The 15,387-nt window shown below is 43.6% G+C and overlaps 1 protein-coding gene and 1 long non-coding RNA gene across 3 annotated transcripts in view; one reads left to right on the forward strand and one right to left on the reverse strand.

The window, feature by feature from the left end:
• The first annotated feature begins 9,789 nt into the window (after nt 1–9,789).
• USP25 (ubiquitin specific peptidase 25) overlaps nt 9,790–15,387 on the forward strand; it is an 88,973-nt gene continuing 83,375 nt past the window's right edge. For both annotated transcript variants that reach the window (XM_066208525.1, XM_066208527.1), the window contains exon 1: nt 9,790–9,887. In XM_066208525.1, coding sequence (XP_066064622.1) covers nt 9,843–9,887 — 45 coding nt within the window. In that variant the 5' untranslated portion in view covers nt 9,790–9,842. The remainder of the gene's footprint in view (nt 9,888–15,387) is intronic.
• On the reverse strand, nt 10,239–10,769 carry LOC136285806 (uncharacterized). The gene is made up of 3 exons (XR_010719544.1): nt 10,579–10,769; nt 10,430–10,471; nt 10,239–10,348 (listed from the first exon to the last, which is right to left on the reverse strand). It is a non-coding gene; the product is annotated as an uncharacterized lncRNA (long non-coding RNA).

A 15,387-nucleotide genomic window follows, 5' to 3' on the forward strand; every position in this document is an offset into this window, starting at 1 on the left:
GGGATTGGAGTTTTTATGTTTTTCACTACTAAGTGTTTCTACTCTTCCAGGCTGAAACAGTAGAGACATTATAGGAAAAGGCAGGGGTACCTCCATGTGTGGAAACAAGACAGTAATTTTGCTGCAGCTTTCCACTTGGCAAGGTAAAAAATCCAGTTTAGAAGGCTCAGATGTTACCAAAGCAGGCCTATAGCTAAAGTCTGTTAATTTCTCACCTTAAACTCAGACACAAGCAGTAACTTTTGTACTAGGAACAACCCTGATATTTATAGTTTTCTCCAAATAACCCTATTTTCTGTCTTTCCTGGCAAGAAGAGCTGGTCTCGCGGCACTGGGCTGCAGTGCTTTGCTGCATACCCAGAGAAAGCAGCAGTGTTCTAGCCATGGCAGTTCAAATGTGCTGCCTGCTCTTGTACCGTAATGCATTTTCTTCACACAGCCTCCCCAGAGATCTGGACTGAAATTACAGCACTGTGGTTGAGAGTGAAACTGCCTTAAAGAAGTAGAGGATCACACAAGTTTATATAGGTTCCAAACCCAGATGTCCATTATCTAGTTGGTGCAACGAGCTGGCTTTGTACTGCTTGTGTTTTGAAAGGTTCCCAGAAAGTCCATGAAAGGGGTTTTAGATGTGTTGGTGCAGCTGCAATGATAGCTGTGTCAGAACCAGGAGGTGTTGCAACTTCCTAAGTAGTAATAATAGATGGGTTGATGCCATCCACTTCCCTAGTTTGTCTTTTCCTGCTTTGTCATGAGGGCGTCTGTCTGGAAGGGCTATAAAGCAGAAGACTTTTCAGTTTTGAAATATTTGCAATTGTAAGCACCCAAGAAGGAAATGAGTGCCTTGACAGAGGCAGAGTATTTCCCTGAGTCTGAGTGACAAGCTGGGGTCCAAGCTCCACTATACAGAATGGGGAGTAGTGGTTTTGAAAGTTAAGAGTCTCAGTTGGCCTTTATAAGTTCTCCTGGCCATCTGTGGTAGTCTTAGGGATGTGACTGTCAGTAAAGACACAGCATTAATGAACCTGAGTTTAGATCCCTTTAAAAAGTATAGCAGACATGAAGAATGGATCAAAATTGAATAGATCAGAAGAAGCAACATAGATTCTGAGAAAACTGATTCCTTCATCTAGGGTCTTTCTAGATGAGTCCTCAAATCCATGACCACTTGAGCCAAACTGACTCTACAGTCCATAAAACCTGGTCTTAAAGTAAAGGTCCCAGAGCCAAAGTTTTCCTTCCACTGAATTCACCTACTGAAGATCCAAACTCATGTCATTGTGTGAGTTAGTAAATACACCCTTTGAATCACAGAACTTTACACAAAGATGTTGAATTTGTCTATTACATTGATCCATGTGTCTCCTCTGTGGTGACCAGAGTCCACTAAAAAACAGTTTGCAATCTTTTTATATAGCTGAAGGAAAACAAACAACAACAACAACAAAACTCCCATATCATAAAGATGTGTTTACCTGAACTTTTCACCTTACTATAGATGCATGCTTGGTGGGATGGGTAGTCCCGAGTCTCTTGTCCTGTTTCTCTTGCTCTGTCACCCTGTGTGTGTAACTCGTATTTCCAGTTCAGCATTGTGACTTTTTGACAGGCCATGAAGGTGTGTTTGCTGAGGCTTCCAGTGTGGTGGAACACTGTATGCTGGCCACTTCCCACATTCTGCACAGCTTCCACACAAGTCACCTGCCTAACCTGGTGCAGAGAGCTGCTTGCCCTCAGAGTGTGGGGTTTTCCCACAGCCCCTCCTTGAGATTGTGTCCTTCTACAGTTAATGCCTTGCCGACCCTTAGCTCTGTTTAGCCATTCCATCTTCCAGCCTTGGATAACAAAAGTAGAGTGAGCTCTCAGAATGAACAGCTTTGCCCACATTTCTACATGGACAACTAAACTAAGTATGAGATGTCACCTCCTTGTAATGCTGACCAGCTACTGATGATAAACCTTCTCTGTCTCTGCCTTCACACTTAGCTAATCAGTCTCCATCTTTTCCATGTTATGAACTATTTTATTGTCTCAATTTTGTCCATTTTTATAACATACACTTGCCTTTGGTTTTTGCCTTTGGAGATTTTCTTGCTTCATTGACTCTCAGGAATACTATATTGAGCTTGTTTTAAATTGCAAAGTGTGCCCATGTGTAGTGTGCCTCAATGAAACATGCATGAACTGCTGTTCCGAGTGGCTCCCACTGTCAGTCCGTACACGGTGTTTCTGAGGAGGCTGCTGCTCCCAAGTTCCCCAAAAGCACTGCCTAATGTCACCACTTCAGTTCCTGTCTCCATTTTGAGCCATGGATTCCCCCTCTCCAAAGTTAACCCTTGCTGTGGCTGTTCAGCACAGAGTCCTAGCTAGTGTAGCACTCCCCCCCTTCTGCATGCTCAGTTCCATGGCAGCAAAGCTGACCCTGAGGATGGTTTTCTTTGGAAATGTGCACCAAATGTGCAATAGTGTAAGAAGCTGAATAGAGTTTTATTTTTTTTAAAGATCGTCAATGAAAGTCCCCACTGAGAAACAAGTGCCACTGGAGATCATTTCTCAAACAGTCTGACTAATGCAATTTATGACCCTGTCTCATCTCCTCAGGCTCCTGTTTAGCTAATGTGTCATCCTTTCAATCTTATGTTTCACCCCAGCTGTCCATGTTTTTACATTTAAAGGCTTTGCATGAGCTGTGCCTGATACTGTAGTAGTAAAGGTCACTAAGCTGACTTTACTATTAGGTGGGTTTCATTTTTATATGCCAAACGTGATGAGGAAGAGTCGCAATGAAATCTCTTGACAAGATCAGCTTTAAATGTTGAACATATTAAATTACTTTGGTTTCAGTTGGTCTTCTCAGGACAAGGGGGGACTGGAGATCTCATTAGAATATAAAATGTGACAGATTTTGTGGCGCCGAGTGTACTCTTGGAGCCCAATATTGTCCCTCACGTGAATACACAAAGAGTAAAGTTGCATATTTATTTGGAGGTTGGCCTACAGCTGTGTCTAGAGCAGCCACTGACAACAGCCACAACTACCCTCAGTGCAGCTCCAACAGGGTTAATAGCAATAAAGGGGTCTTAAAGGGCTATTATATGTTGATTAAAAACTTTCTTTTTTCTTTCTGGTAGGTAACCTCCTCAGAATTAATTATAAAAATGATAACGTTTTAATCACCCAAATGAACACTATGCTCAGATAAAACAAGTCAGATATGTCAGGTGAAGTCATCTGCAACTGTCAGCATTCTTCTGTACCATTTAGGTAAAGTAGGCTTGCTGGTTAAGACCATGGTAAGAAAACAAAGCACTATTTTGTTTTCTCTTAGGCCTTCTGACTTGCAAAACTCCTATTGTTAAAGTCAGTAAATGTGGTCAGACACCATAGATAGTTGAAGTAACATGGAGAATACATTATTTTCTGCCAAAAATGTATTTTAGAAAGCATTTAGTTTCTATCTGTGGGTAAAAAATAGATGGTGTGAGCCTGACCATGCACACATGAGTAATATTTTGTATCTACTTGATTTTTTACATATATCTTACAGTCAGTAATAAGATACAAACCAAACTGACACTTATTTAAGAAAATGAAGGACATGTTGTCCCATAACTGGATATAAAAGAGAGGAAACCACTCAGGGAATGTAAAAATGAAAACATGAAGTTCCTTTTGAGGAAATTTCTACACCTTTTACTCAGTAGTTTCATGTGATCCAGACTGAGAGCTATTAAGTTGAAAAAAATATATATTTAAATAGGCTGAGGGCATGAAAATTTTAGACTATAAAAATTGTACAAGATCTTATTAAAATCCTTTCTTGGGGGAAAAAAAAAGCTGTAATTAAATCCCACTATGGAAGTCATAGTCATTTGTGAGGGGCTGCTTGATCTTTCCTTATTACAGGATGAATACAATGAAACTTGTGCTAATGCCCATCATGGTCTATAGAAAACTGCCTGTCTACAGCTGAGTCGACTGAAAATTAAGATTTATGAAGAAAAAAAAACACATATGAAAAAGGCAAACTCCCATCTAAATTGTTAGAGAAACAAATAGTTATCAAAAAAGTTTCCTAAGTGCTGAGGAAGCTCTTTCTGGGTGTGTGCTTCCACTCTGCCAGGGCTGAATACCTAGGAACATTCCCTAAATGGGAAGCAGTGGTATTCCCCAGTTCATCTTCCCACAGAGCACTTGATAGCTGAGCTCCGAGCATGCTGATGGGGTGAATCAACGTGGCATGCAGAGCCTTGTGTTCTTCCTTTAAAATACAGCCACTGAGGGAGACAGTAATGATGTTTGTTCCTTATTTAAGATTCTTGTATTCAGAGCACTGTCCCAGTAGATGGAGGATTTGATGAGTGCTGCTCCCTCCTACACTGTCAGGGGTTTGGTGTCCACATTCCCCTCATTCCAGAGGAGTGGCCAGACAAGGAGGCTGCAGACCAGGCTGTGATAAGGACGTGGGCTGGTTGGACCTGAGCAAGTGTCATTAAGCTTTAGTTGTGAAACATGAATCCTTATGTAAAGCATCTTCCCACCCATTCACAAGTATCTTCCCTGTCCGTAGCAGGGGTAGGATATTAGGCACGTGCCTCCCTCAGCAATTTAGAAGGTTGTAGGTTGATGGATGTTGTACATCCCAGCTTGAAGCATCCAAGGCCATTCCATACCTAGGGCAGGGAACTTCAGTAACTAGCTGAGGTATTTTAATATCACCCTAAGAACTCAATACCTGAAACCTATGTGAAATTATGCTCTACAGTCTGGGGCCTTTATTTTCTTTATCTTTGACTGTGGGTGACTAGGAAGAAGGGCATACAAAATGATAGAAGCAAAACATGGGAATTTTGTGCTAGTCCCGTCAGCTTTGACTCCTAATTTTATGTGTGGATTACAGGATCCTGATGGAGAACAACATTGTTTATCCACGTAGACCATCCAATGTAAGGTCATTGTCTAAGAAAACAATTGTCTGTTATTGTTTATTTAAGGAAGTGTGCAGCATGCATTTACATGACTGTATATATGGGAATCTTGTCCAGGAGTTGTGATAGGCTGTCATCACGGTCAATGAGCATTTGCTTCGACAAAAAACAAGAAATGACTGAGAAATTGAATGGGAGAGAAGAACAGGGGGTTTGCCACTTGAAAAAATACATGCAAAGTAAGAATGAGGAAAACAATGTAGAACTGGCTTGAGTACTTTGTAAACCAAAATAAATTGTCTAGGCCTTGAAGTGTGAGTGTTAGATAGTTATGGTGCTAGAAGTTATGTTTGAGCTGAAATAGTTTCAAAATAAGCATTTTAAGTAATCATTAGGTAAAGTCTAATCCAGGGGGGATGTTAGTTATTATTCTGCTTAAAATGAATTCAGTGGAAATAGTTATTCGTTGTGAAACATGGTCATTTAAATGAGTTGCCTTTTCAATGACAGAAAGAAGTATTTTGGGAACAGTTCTGTAACTATACTCCTTGAAAAACACTGGGTAATGCTTATTGGAAGGACTAGTAGTTGTTGCTGAGCTCTAAATTACTTTCAGCCACATACAAAAAAATGTATTTCCAGAGACCTCTCAGGAAAGCTGTGTGAAATAATATGATCAATGTGCAAGGATGATCAAGAAAGTAAATAAAATGCGAAGATGGCTAGGGTAAAAAGGGTACTTTAACCAAGTTCTTGTAAAATCCATAATTTCTGTGAAATTCTGCTGCAATTACATGAACTCAGGAGTCTAAATCTGAGAATTTTTATTTTGAATGTAGCACCTGAGGTTAAGAAGGCACATGAACAGACATCTGCTGTAAGGAAGCAATTAGAAGGTCAGGAACCTTCAATTTAAGGTCAATAAACAATGGAATATGAGGTTGTATTTTGCAGAGCAACAAAACCTACATTCACCTCATTTTAGTTTTACTTTTAGATTTTCAAAAGGCTTTCAGACAACGATTGCTCTCTTTCCTGGGTTAGTTTTTGTTTTGGTTCCTTTGGATGATAACCAGCAGGAGATTTTGCAGGTGCCAAAGCAATGCTTGAATGGTTACCAGTGACACGGAGAGTAATTGCCAAATGATGATTTCAAAAGTGTCATGCTATAAAAGCTGCTTGAATGGCTGTGGGTTTGTCAGTTGGCTGAACTATTTACTGCAGAGCCAAAAGGCCTAAGTGAAAGTGCTCCGAGATGGGGTCTATAAATGTGAGTCCAGGGCAGCTCTTGTCCAGGGTTAACTACAGAACCTGTGTTTGTAGTGTTCACTGTGCTTTTCAAAGCAGTGCTTTCTCATCCCCAGTACAGCAGGTTACACATTTGGGAAAAGAAAACCAAGAAGTCCTGACTTGTACTTCCCCAGCTGTAACTTATGCAGCCACAGTCTAATTAAAGCCCTAAATAAATGTTGCACATAATTAAAGACAAACCCAAGTCTATTGAAAAAGGAGCGAAATAATGAGCTATTTCTTGTTGTACATGATATTTGTGTACAATAAAACATGTGCTGAAGTGTTTTGTGGTTGGCCGATGTTTTGGCTGCTCTTTGCAAAAATGGGAAAATAAGGATTCCTGGGAACAGGCACAGGCTTTCCCTCCGACTGGCAGATCAGGAAGGTGTGATCACTTACTGATTTGAGAAGTAGGTGAAATGAAACTTGATGGGTACTATCACTGAGCCTGGGTCATCCTCTCTTCTGGGCCAGCACAGCTGTTTCTGCAGCCGGTCAGTGAACCATTTTGGGGAACTGATCTAGCAGAAGAAAACAACCAGTTTATAGGGGGGAGGGGAACCTGTTCTTGTGTTTCAGGTGAATCACTTCTCCAGGACTGCCAGTGAGGAGGATGTGCAGATGAGGGGGAGCCTTGCTCAGGGGACCAAGCAGCTGGAGGCAGAGGTTGTGCAACATGTCACCAATTATTTAACAACCAAATCATCCTTGGTAACAGCAAAACTCTGTAACATTGTTAAAAGGTGAGGAGCAACTAAGGGGAAACCCGACAAACTTCTGAAAATATGAAAATATGCACATATACATATATACATATATATATATGTGTGTGTATGTATATACATATATATGTATATATATATATGTATGTATATATGTATATGTGTATATATATATATATTTATATATATATATAATTTTCTTTTTCTTCCTAAACTGTGGCCCTGACAAAATCATTGGTGTTTTCTGATGAGGTACAAATTCCAGTCTTGTGCTCAATGGACTTCATAGAGTGCTTGAGCTGCAAACAGAACAGGGAACTCTGCTCCCCCTGGTTCCCAGCAACACCATAAGTATGACAGAATCCTCATTTGCATGGCTGTGGTTCAGATTATGTATTTCAATGGCAAATCCCTGTCTTGGGATTGCATTGCTCAGCCTTTTTTTTTTTTTTTTTTTTTTTTTTTTTTTTTTTTAATTTAAAGAAAGTTAGGAAGCCAGAGCCCTTAAAAGTGATAATTTTATTGGGGGAGGGGAATTTAATGGAAGGTCATCCTATCCTGATTTAAAGAGAATTGAACAAAACTTATGATTTCTTCTTTCTTTTTGAACATATTTTATTTTTGGACACAGGAAAGCTATTAAATGAAACAGTGAAAACACTTGAAAAAATATTTCAAGACAAATGTATTTCATTTAAATGCTAATTTGTTTATAATATTTTCAAATAATGTAAATAATTTTTGATGACAGTTATCTGAACATAGCACATGTCAAAAACACGGTGAAGAAGCTGTAAAAATGTATTAAGAAAAGCATGATTATATATTGGAAGAGGACAGAGGAATTGGACTAGCACTCCTGCCCAACTGCTACAGTAGAGTTTTTTAAGAAAAGCCCCAAGCTGCTACTGTTGTCTTTCCTACATGTAGCCATCAGTCTGAGCAGAGAGAATTTCTGCTCCTATCTCCAGAAAAGTAATTTGCAAGCCATTTCTGATCCCATTATATTATCTGCATAATTTCTTGTCTTTTGCACAATAAATTCTTTGGGAACATTAATTTTAAAAATTGCCTCACATATTGCAGCACAAAAGGAAAAAAACATTAAAACTGATACAATCTATGGGCAACAAACCTGAGAAGGGCAAATATTGATTACATTGCAACATCTCCTGCACAGAAGCTACAGTGAAACAAAGCAGTGCTTGCAGGTTGTCATGAGCTGTGCTTGTGTTTTACTTAAAGTCCAGGATCTTCAGCGATGTTATTACCTGATAACTTGAGTTTTAAAAATATCCATACTCCATTGTGGGGAGAGGTGGGCCTTGAATTACAGAGTTGTAAAGACTGCGTGACAGACAAGCAGTAGCCACAATTCATTTTGGTGCATTAGGCTCCCAGCTCGTGTTTTTTAGGTGCGTGTGGCTCTCAGAACCATGCTGCTCTCCACAGCTTTTCCTACAGACTAAGCTTCACCAGTCTTGGAAATGGAACTGGGACACCAGTACCATGCACTGAGCAGGCATTCAAAATGTGGGGTGGGCTTCTCTGCTGCTGGGCAAATGTGTTTTGGCCAGCCGAGTCTCTTTGCCCTCCTTGTGCTGATGCCCAAAGCGGAATCCTTTCTTGCCCATTCCTTGACACCCCAGAGCAGGGTGACAGAGGGACAACCTTTTCCCTGTTACTGTGTATATGTGGTGCCAAAATTCACTGTGGGCTGCTAAGACCAGCTACCAACCCCGCTCCCCCCTCCCCCCCCCCCCCAGCCCTTACTTTAATGACATTCCCGTACAATTTGAATGCTGAACACCATCACTTCACAGCTTACCCAGTCGGACTCAGGGAAAGGGAAGACCTGCAACTTCAGGATGCACCATTACTGTGTCTCATTCTGGGCTCCTCAAGGAGGGTCCAGCAGAGGCTACAAAGGTGATAAGGATCTGGAGCATCTCAGTTATGAGGAGAACTGGGCCTGGTTAGTCTGGAGAAGACTGAGAGGGGACCTCATTAATGCATACACAGATCTCCAAGGTGGGTGCCAAGAGGATGGTGGAGCACAGCGTAAGTGGGGCCCAGCAACAGGAAGGAGCAATGACCATAAACTAAAACACAAGAAGTACCATAGCAACACGAGGAAGAACTTTTTTCTGTTGAGGGTGGCAGAGCACTGGAACAGCTGCCCAGGGAGGGTGTGGAGTCTCCTTCTCTGGAGACACTCCAAACCCACTTGGACACGTTCCTGTGTCACCCGCTCCAGGTGACCCCTCCTTGGCAGGGGGGTTGGGGCGGGTGATCTCCAGAGGTCCCTTTCAACCCGAACGATGCTGTGATTCTGTAATTCATTTGGTGATACGGTTTGTTGTCGCCACGAGCAGCGACAGCGCTGGAACCAGCGCTGGCTCAGAAATTCCCTGGCGATCCCCTGGAAAGCGGCGCCGGTCCGAGCTGCTCTCGGTTCCCCCGCAACGGGGCAAACTTCGACTTCCCCGGGGAGGCGGCGGGGTCGCCCCCGCGGCCGGCGAAGGACGCGGAGCCCTTCCCGGGGGAGGAGCGGGGCGGCCGCGAGGACTCGGCGGGGCCGCCCCGCTCCCGGCGGGCGCTCCCAAGATGGAGGCGGGCGGTGTGACAGGGCGGGGAAGGGGCCGGGCGGGGGCTGCGCCCGGGGCAGGTGCGCGGGGCGGCGCCGCCGGGAGCCGCAGCCGGGCCGAGGGCGGCGCTCGGCGCTCCGGGAGCGGCAGCGGGGCTGCGCTGCCCCCCCCCCGCCGGGCGGTGACTCGGGCTCCCCCTCCCGCCCCGCCTCCCGCCCCGCTGGCCCAGCCCGCGCCCGGCCCAGCCGCCGCCGCACGGCGCCGCCGCCACCCGCCGAGCCCGGGGCGCCGCCGGGAGCCGCGCGGGGGCCATGACGGTGGAGCAGAACGTGCTGCAGCCCGGCGGCGCCGCCAAGGTGAGTCTCCGGCGCGGTCCGGCCTGGAGCGGCTCCGCGTCCCCGCCGCGCCCGGGCCTGGCCGCGCCTGCTCCGGCCCCCGCCGGTCCCCCCCGCGCCCGCGCCGAGCTTCTCCCGGGCCTTCCCCGTGCCGCGGCCTCGCCCGGGCCCCGCCGCTCCGGCGGCCGCCGAGCCGTAGCGGGGGCCGCTGCCGGCCCGGCCCCGGGTCATCCCGGCCCCGGGCTTGGCGCTGCCCTCGGGGGAGCCCCGGCGCGCTCCCCGCGGCCCCGGGCGGGCCTGTTGCGCTCGCAGGCTGCCGGGCGGAGCGGCGGGACCGGGGCTGGGCGGGAGGAGCGCGGGGTCCCGGCCGAGCCCCCCGTGGGCCCGGGGGGAGATGCTGCACATGCCCGGCGTGACCCTGCAGCGCCGGCATCCGCGCCTGCTAAAGGTGAACGCTATTTCCAGCGAGTGACGCGTTCCTGCTGGAGTGAAAAAGTGCCGGGTTTGGGGACTCGTGTTAGCGTGCAATCATGGAACGGGGTTAAGGGAATGACGGCGCTTACCTGTCTTTTACTGTGCGCCAGGACTCGGCGGAGAATGTTTCTCTGTCAAAAGAGGAAAAAAAAGGATTCCTTGTAAAGCTTCCCTTTGCTTGAACTGAACTGTCAAGAGAAATGTCTAAAATTAAACTGCACTGCTTTTAAAATAATACGTTTTAAAGGTAGCTTGTAGGTTAACACAACTCTTCTGATTAGTGGTATGACTGTTGCCTCTTCCCGGATTTTTATTATTGCCTTAATGGCATGTGCTGCCTTCATGAGAGGATAGAGGTGTATATAGATGTGCTTTGGTATAGTCGGTGTGGAAGTTAGATGGCTGCAGCCGTATGAGTGGACAGTGGGAATGTGCTGATTAGGGTATAATTGGTTAAAGTGGTATAACTCGCGTTTAAGAAGCTTTTTTGGAGGGAGGGCGTGTCTGACCGAGGACTGCTCTCATAGTTGGAAGTAGTTAGCAGTGATTTTGGCTGCTTCAGCAGGAAGGCAAGGGCTGAGCGGACTGATTTTGTTCTTCTCTCAGTGTTTTCAGTCGGGCTGTGCTGGCAGGTTAATGTAGCAAATTTGCTGCTACATGTGCCTGCTGTGTTTGAAAACTGATTTTGCTGCTGTGCCTCTGACAACTTTCGTGAGCAAGTTTATCTTTTACAAAACCTCTTGTCAGTGGGTTAATTAGTGTATTGTAATTACCCCATCAGATACTCTGTTACATAGTGCCTCCTGGACCCTGATCAGTGCTGCCTGTTTGTTTTCTGACAATAATCCTGAAGGAGAAATGCTAGTTTTCAGCTAAACTAGAAGGATCCTTAGTTTTCAGCTAAACTACTGCTTGTGGGTCAGTAGTTCAGATTCACTCGAGCTTCAAATCGAGGATAAGCCAAAAGGAGGTTGACGATTGATTGTGGTATATGCCAGGTAATCCATGCTGCAGTCAAAAAAAAAATGCTAGCAGTAATTCTGAAGTTGTAATCAGCATCTGTGGGCAATGGTCATTTTTTAAATTGTCTAGAGAAACTGAATGAAATAACACATTCTTTTCATGGCGGGGATTTTTTTATTATTATTTCCATTTAATCATATCATTATTTTATTATCTGCAATTGCTTGTTTCCTGTTTTATCCCTAATTGCATGCATTTAGGGAATGAGGGAAAGGCAAATCTTAAAAGTACTTTGTAAAAAAGTTTTGTTTGACTTGGAAGTGAGTATCTCATTGCTTAATTGACCCATGACTAGCTAATTGGATGACAGACTTTAACATTGAGCAGGTGTTTGCATGTCAGAAGGCAAATAGTGAAGGTGTAATGAGCTGATGGATGGATGAAAGGTGGAGAGGCTACCATAGCACTAATTTATTGTTTTCCCTTGAAAGAGGAAAAATCCAATCTCCACAAATAAGGGAGTTTATCCTGGAGACCTCAACGTTTGTTACAATTGTTTTCTGATAGTGTGAAGAAACCACAAGTAGAAATATGTTGGTTTTACAAGAGAGGCCTGAGTCATCAGCATACCTTATTCGGAGCTGTGATTCCCAACATTGGTCAACAGATGTTTTCTTACTGTCATACAGGAAGTGTGTGTCAAACTTCAGCAGCACTTGGAGATGTAGGTTTGGATTAATAAATGCTATAACTACAAACAGCCTGTTTCCCACTGAAGCTGTCTTTAGTTTATTGTGTAGTTAAAGCAACTGCATCAGGTCAAAAGAAGTTTTTTCTTTCATCTCTACTGGTCATCTTGACCTTTAGTTAAAACTTGTGATTTATGTCCTGAAGCAAATAGTTGATCATATTTTTCTCATTGCTCATGGCCCTTGTGTGCTTCTATGACATTGTTCAGCATCTGAAGGTTATAGGTAATGTTCACAGTAAGACTAAAGAGTGTGCATAAAGGTAAACAACATGAGAAGTTAAAAAAAAAACCACCAACAAAAAAAAACCTTCTTGTTTTGTCCAGTCTGTATCTCTGTCCAGTCCAATCCTTTTTTTGTCAGGTATTTTGCTGCTGAGGAACTGAGGCACGTGTGTTGCAGAATTTCCCATACTCCAGGCAGCCCTACATAGCTAGTGCCTGCCTACATCAATTTTCCTCCTGCAGGAAGATCTTCCCTCAGCCAGAGTCCCCTACACAGCGAGTTCAGGGGCTGGGTGAATGGGAATTTTTCTGGTAACTGGAAATTGTGATGTGGGGAGGTCAAACGTGTTTCAGCGTTGTCTCAGCTCTGATAATTACTCTGATGGTCATCTCGGAACAGCAGATTGAAGAAGCTGGGTTTTAATTGGTGGCACTTAGCTGGCCTCTCAGCAGTGTGTGTTATCAAGTTCTGCTGCTTCTGGAGAGAGCCTGACATTTGGTTGATACACGGATTTAAAGGCTGTTTTATCTGTCCTTTGGTTTCCCACGCCCACTGTTATTTCAGACCTGTGATTCAGCAATGCATTGGCAGTGTAACCTCAGGAGTAGTAGAATAATAGTAGAATAGAGCTGTGCCAGCTCAGCTCATTCTTCTTTTTCTAAAAGAAGCACAAACTTTTAAGGATATTTACCACTTGAAATAATGTGTGGCTTAAAGCAAGGTCTGATACTAAATTCTTCTCTCTTGCTGTTTTTTAGGGTAAAAAGGTGAAAATTGTGCTAGCTTGTGTGTGCTTCTGCTGTGTTTGTCCCATGGTTTTGATGTACTTATTATTTAAAGATTTAGCTAATAATATGGCTAAGTATTTTTTTTTCCTAAAAGCAATAGCTGCTTCATGCAGAAGATGGTAGTCATCTGTCTCCACCACTTGACATGATGCGGTCCTGAATGGCAGGAAGTGATTGCAAAGTATCTACTGAGCACCTGGTACACAAAGATGGTATCTTGGGAGCTGTGTACTTCCCCCGCCCCCCATCTTAATAGGTGGCAAACTTCCAAGGAGTTAAAATCCAAACGTTTAAAATCTCTGTATTTTGAGAGTTGAGTTCAGAGTTGCCTGGTGGATGCAAGAGTGCAGCCTCCCTCTCTCATCATGAGGCCAGAGCCACTCTTGCCTGTGACCAACATGCAGCTGTCCCTCTGCACCTGAGAAATGGCCCTTGGGTCATGGAATGAGGATGATTTCTGCATCTCCCCATGAATGGGGAGCTGTCTGTGTTTGGACTGTGTGACAGGCAAGCTTGGAGGGCCTGAATGTGGGGAGTTACAGCTGCCAGTGCTGGTACCCAGAACTTTAGTGCCTCTGTGACCAGGATGAGAAGAATAAGAACACTGGGTTGCTCAAAGTGTTTGCACCAACTACTAAGTAGTTTGCAAACATTACTTGAGGAACTGTGGAGTTATGCTTTCAAATATATGCATCTGTGTTTAAGAAGTTCATATTAAAAAAATCTTTATAATACTTATAGTTACACCTTTGACGCAGATTCCTGTTGGTATTTCTGAAAGTTAGAGCAAGGTGCAAAGGCCAGTGATTCAAAGTAATTTTGAAAGCCCTTGTCAAACTGGTCTGCTGAATGCCTTCTGGTTTTGTGACTGTTCTGATGGATTTTCGTAAGAGTGGGTGGAGGTGTGTGTGGTTAGTTCTGGGTTTTTTTGTCTTTTTTTTGTTTAGTATCTGCAAGCTTGCTGAATCTTGGAGGGTTGTGTTTATTGGTATAATATGATATGAGTCAGCATCTTTATAAAACCTTTAACAGCAGTTTAAAACATTTTGCTTTCAGAAAACCTTTCACAGAATTTTGGTAATGATTTTGTTTGTGTTTGCAGGAGTTTACAAGTGTAGTACTATCATTAGAATTTGTCTGAAATAATGTCTTTAAATATTTTAAATAATGTCTTTAAATATGTTCAGTCCACACCTTGAAAGAAAAATACTGCTTCAGAATATGAAAGTATAAAGTTTATAGATTTTCATGGTAATATTTTGTAGTATTATTTTAAAATATCTGTAATAAATCCTTAACATGCATCTCCCCCTCCAATATTTTTAGGATAACCCCGTATTCACAGCTACTATGAACAGCAGCTACAAAAGATGGTAAAACCCATCAGCTTCTATGAAAAGGTCAAAAAAGAAAGTTATCCATGTCTTAAAATAGAAAAGTATTTCACATTTTAAAAAGTGCTTCATAAAGATAAGTGGAAGGATAATTGAACAGTTGCCTTTCTTACATTCTTGTGCCTAAGAAGATATGTTGTGGCCAGCATCTACTTACTTCTGTGATTTCAGCTGACATCTGTGGACTTGAGTAACTGAAGGGGAGTGAAAGGTAGTACAAAAGTTGGAATTTCTGTTCTGTTTCTGGCTAAATCTTCTCTTCTTCCTTGCTGAAGGACCCATCCAAGAGTTGGCAGCCCAGCTGTTCAGTCCCCTAGAAGCTGGCTCTGTGGCTCAGTGATGTGAATGGTGAGGCTGAGGGGTGTTGCAGGTGCTGGGGACCAAGTGGCCAGGTTGGTAAATCAACCTGAGGCCCCCAGGGCACTTAGAGGGTGGCACTTCAGGCTGGGCTCAGATCTTTGCAAAACCAGCAGGGAGGTCTTTGACAGTCGCCTGTGCCAGGAGTTGTCTGAGGAGCTGTGTCAGTCACCGCCTTAGAGCCACTGCTGGCAGTGCCAGTGACAGGAGGATTATTGAGGTGCCCACAGGCACCTAAAGATACATTAAAATAATATTGCTTTTCACTGTCTCTAGTGAAGATACTGATTTTCAATTCCCAGCTGGTCAAGAGTCAAATGTGACATTCCTGGTATTCCTTAGCATAAAAAGTAAACAAAAAGTTTAAGAGCTGTGTCTTCACTTACATATTTTCATGTAGGAATAATTTCCTTTAAAGGCCTGAATTTTTGGTTTTGTTTAGTTTGTTGTGTTTTTGGGTTTTTTAAATTGATTTTCCGTTCTTGTTAGGGAACAGAACTCTAAAAAATCTGAGGTCTGTGTGTTTATGTGTGAGTTGCTGGGACCGAAGAGACAAAAGTCTTTTCTGCTT

This window comes from Chamaea fasciata, unplaced genomic scaffold (genome assembly GCF_029207755.1).
Source record: "Chamaea fasciata isolate MVZ Bird 193981 ecotype frontalis unplaced genomic scaffold, bChaFas1.0.hap1 SCAF_2, whole genome shotgun sequence".
NCBI classification, from domain to species: Eukaryota; Metazoa; Chordata; class Aves; order Passeriformes; family Sylviidae; genus Chamaea; species Chamaea fasciata.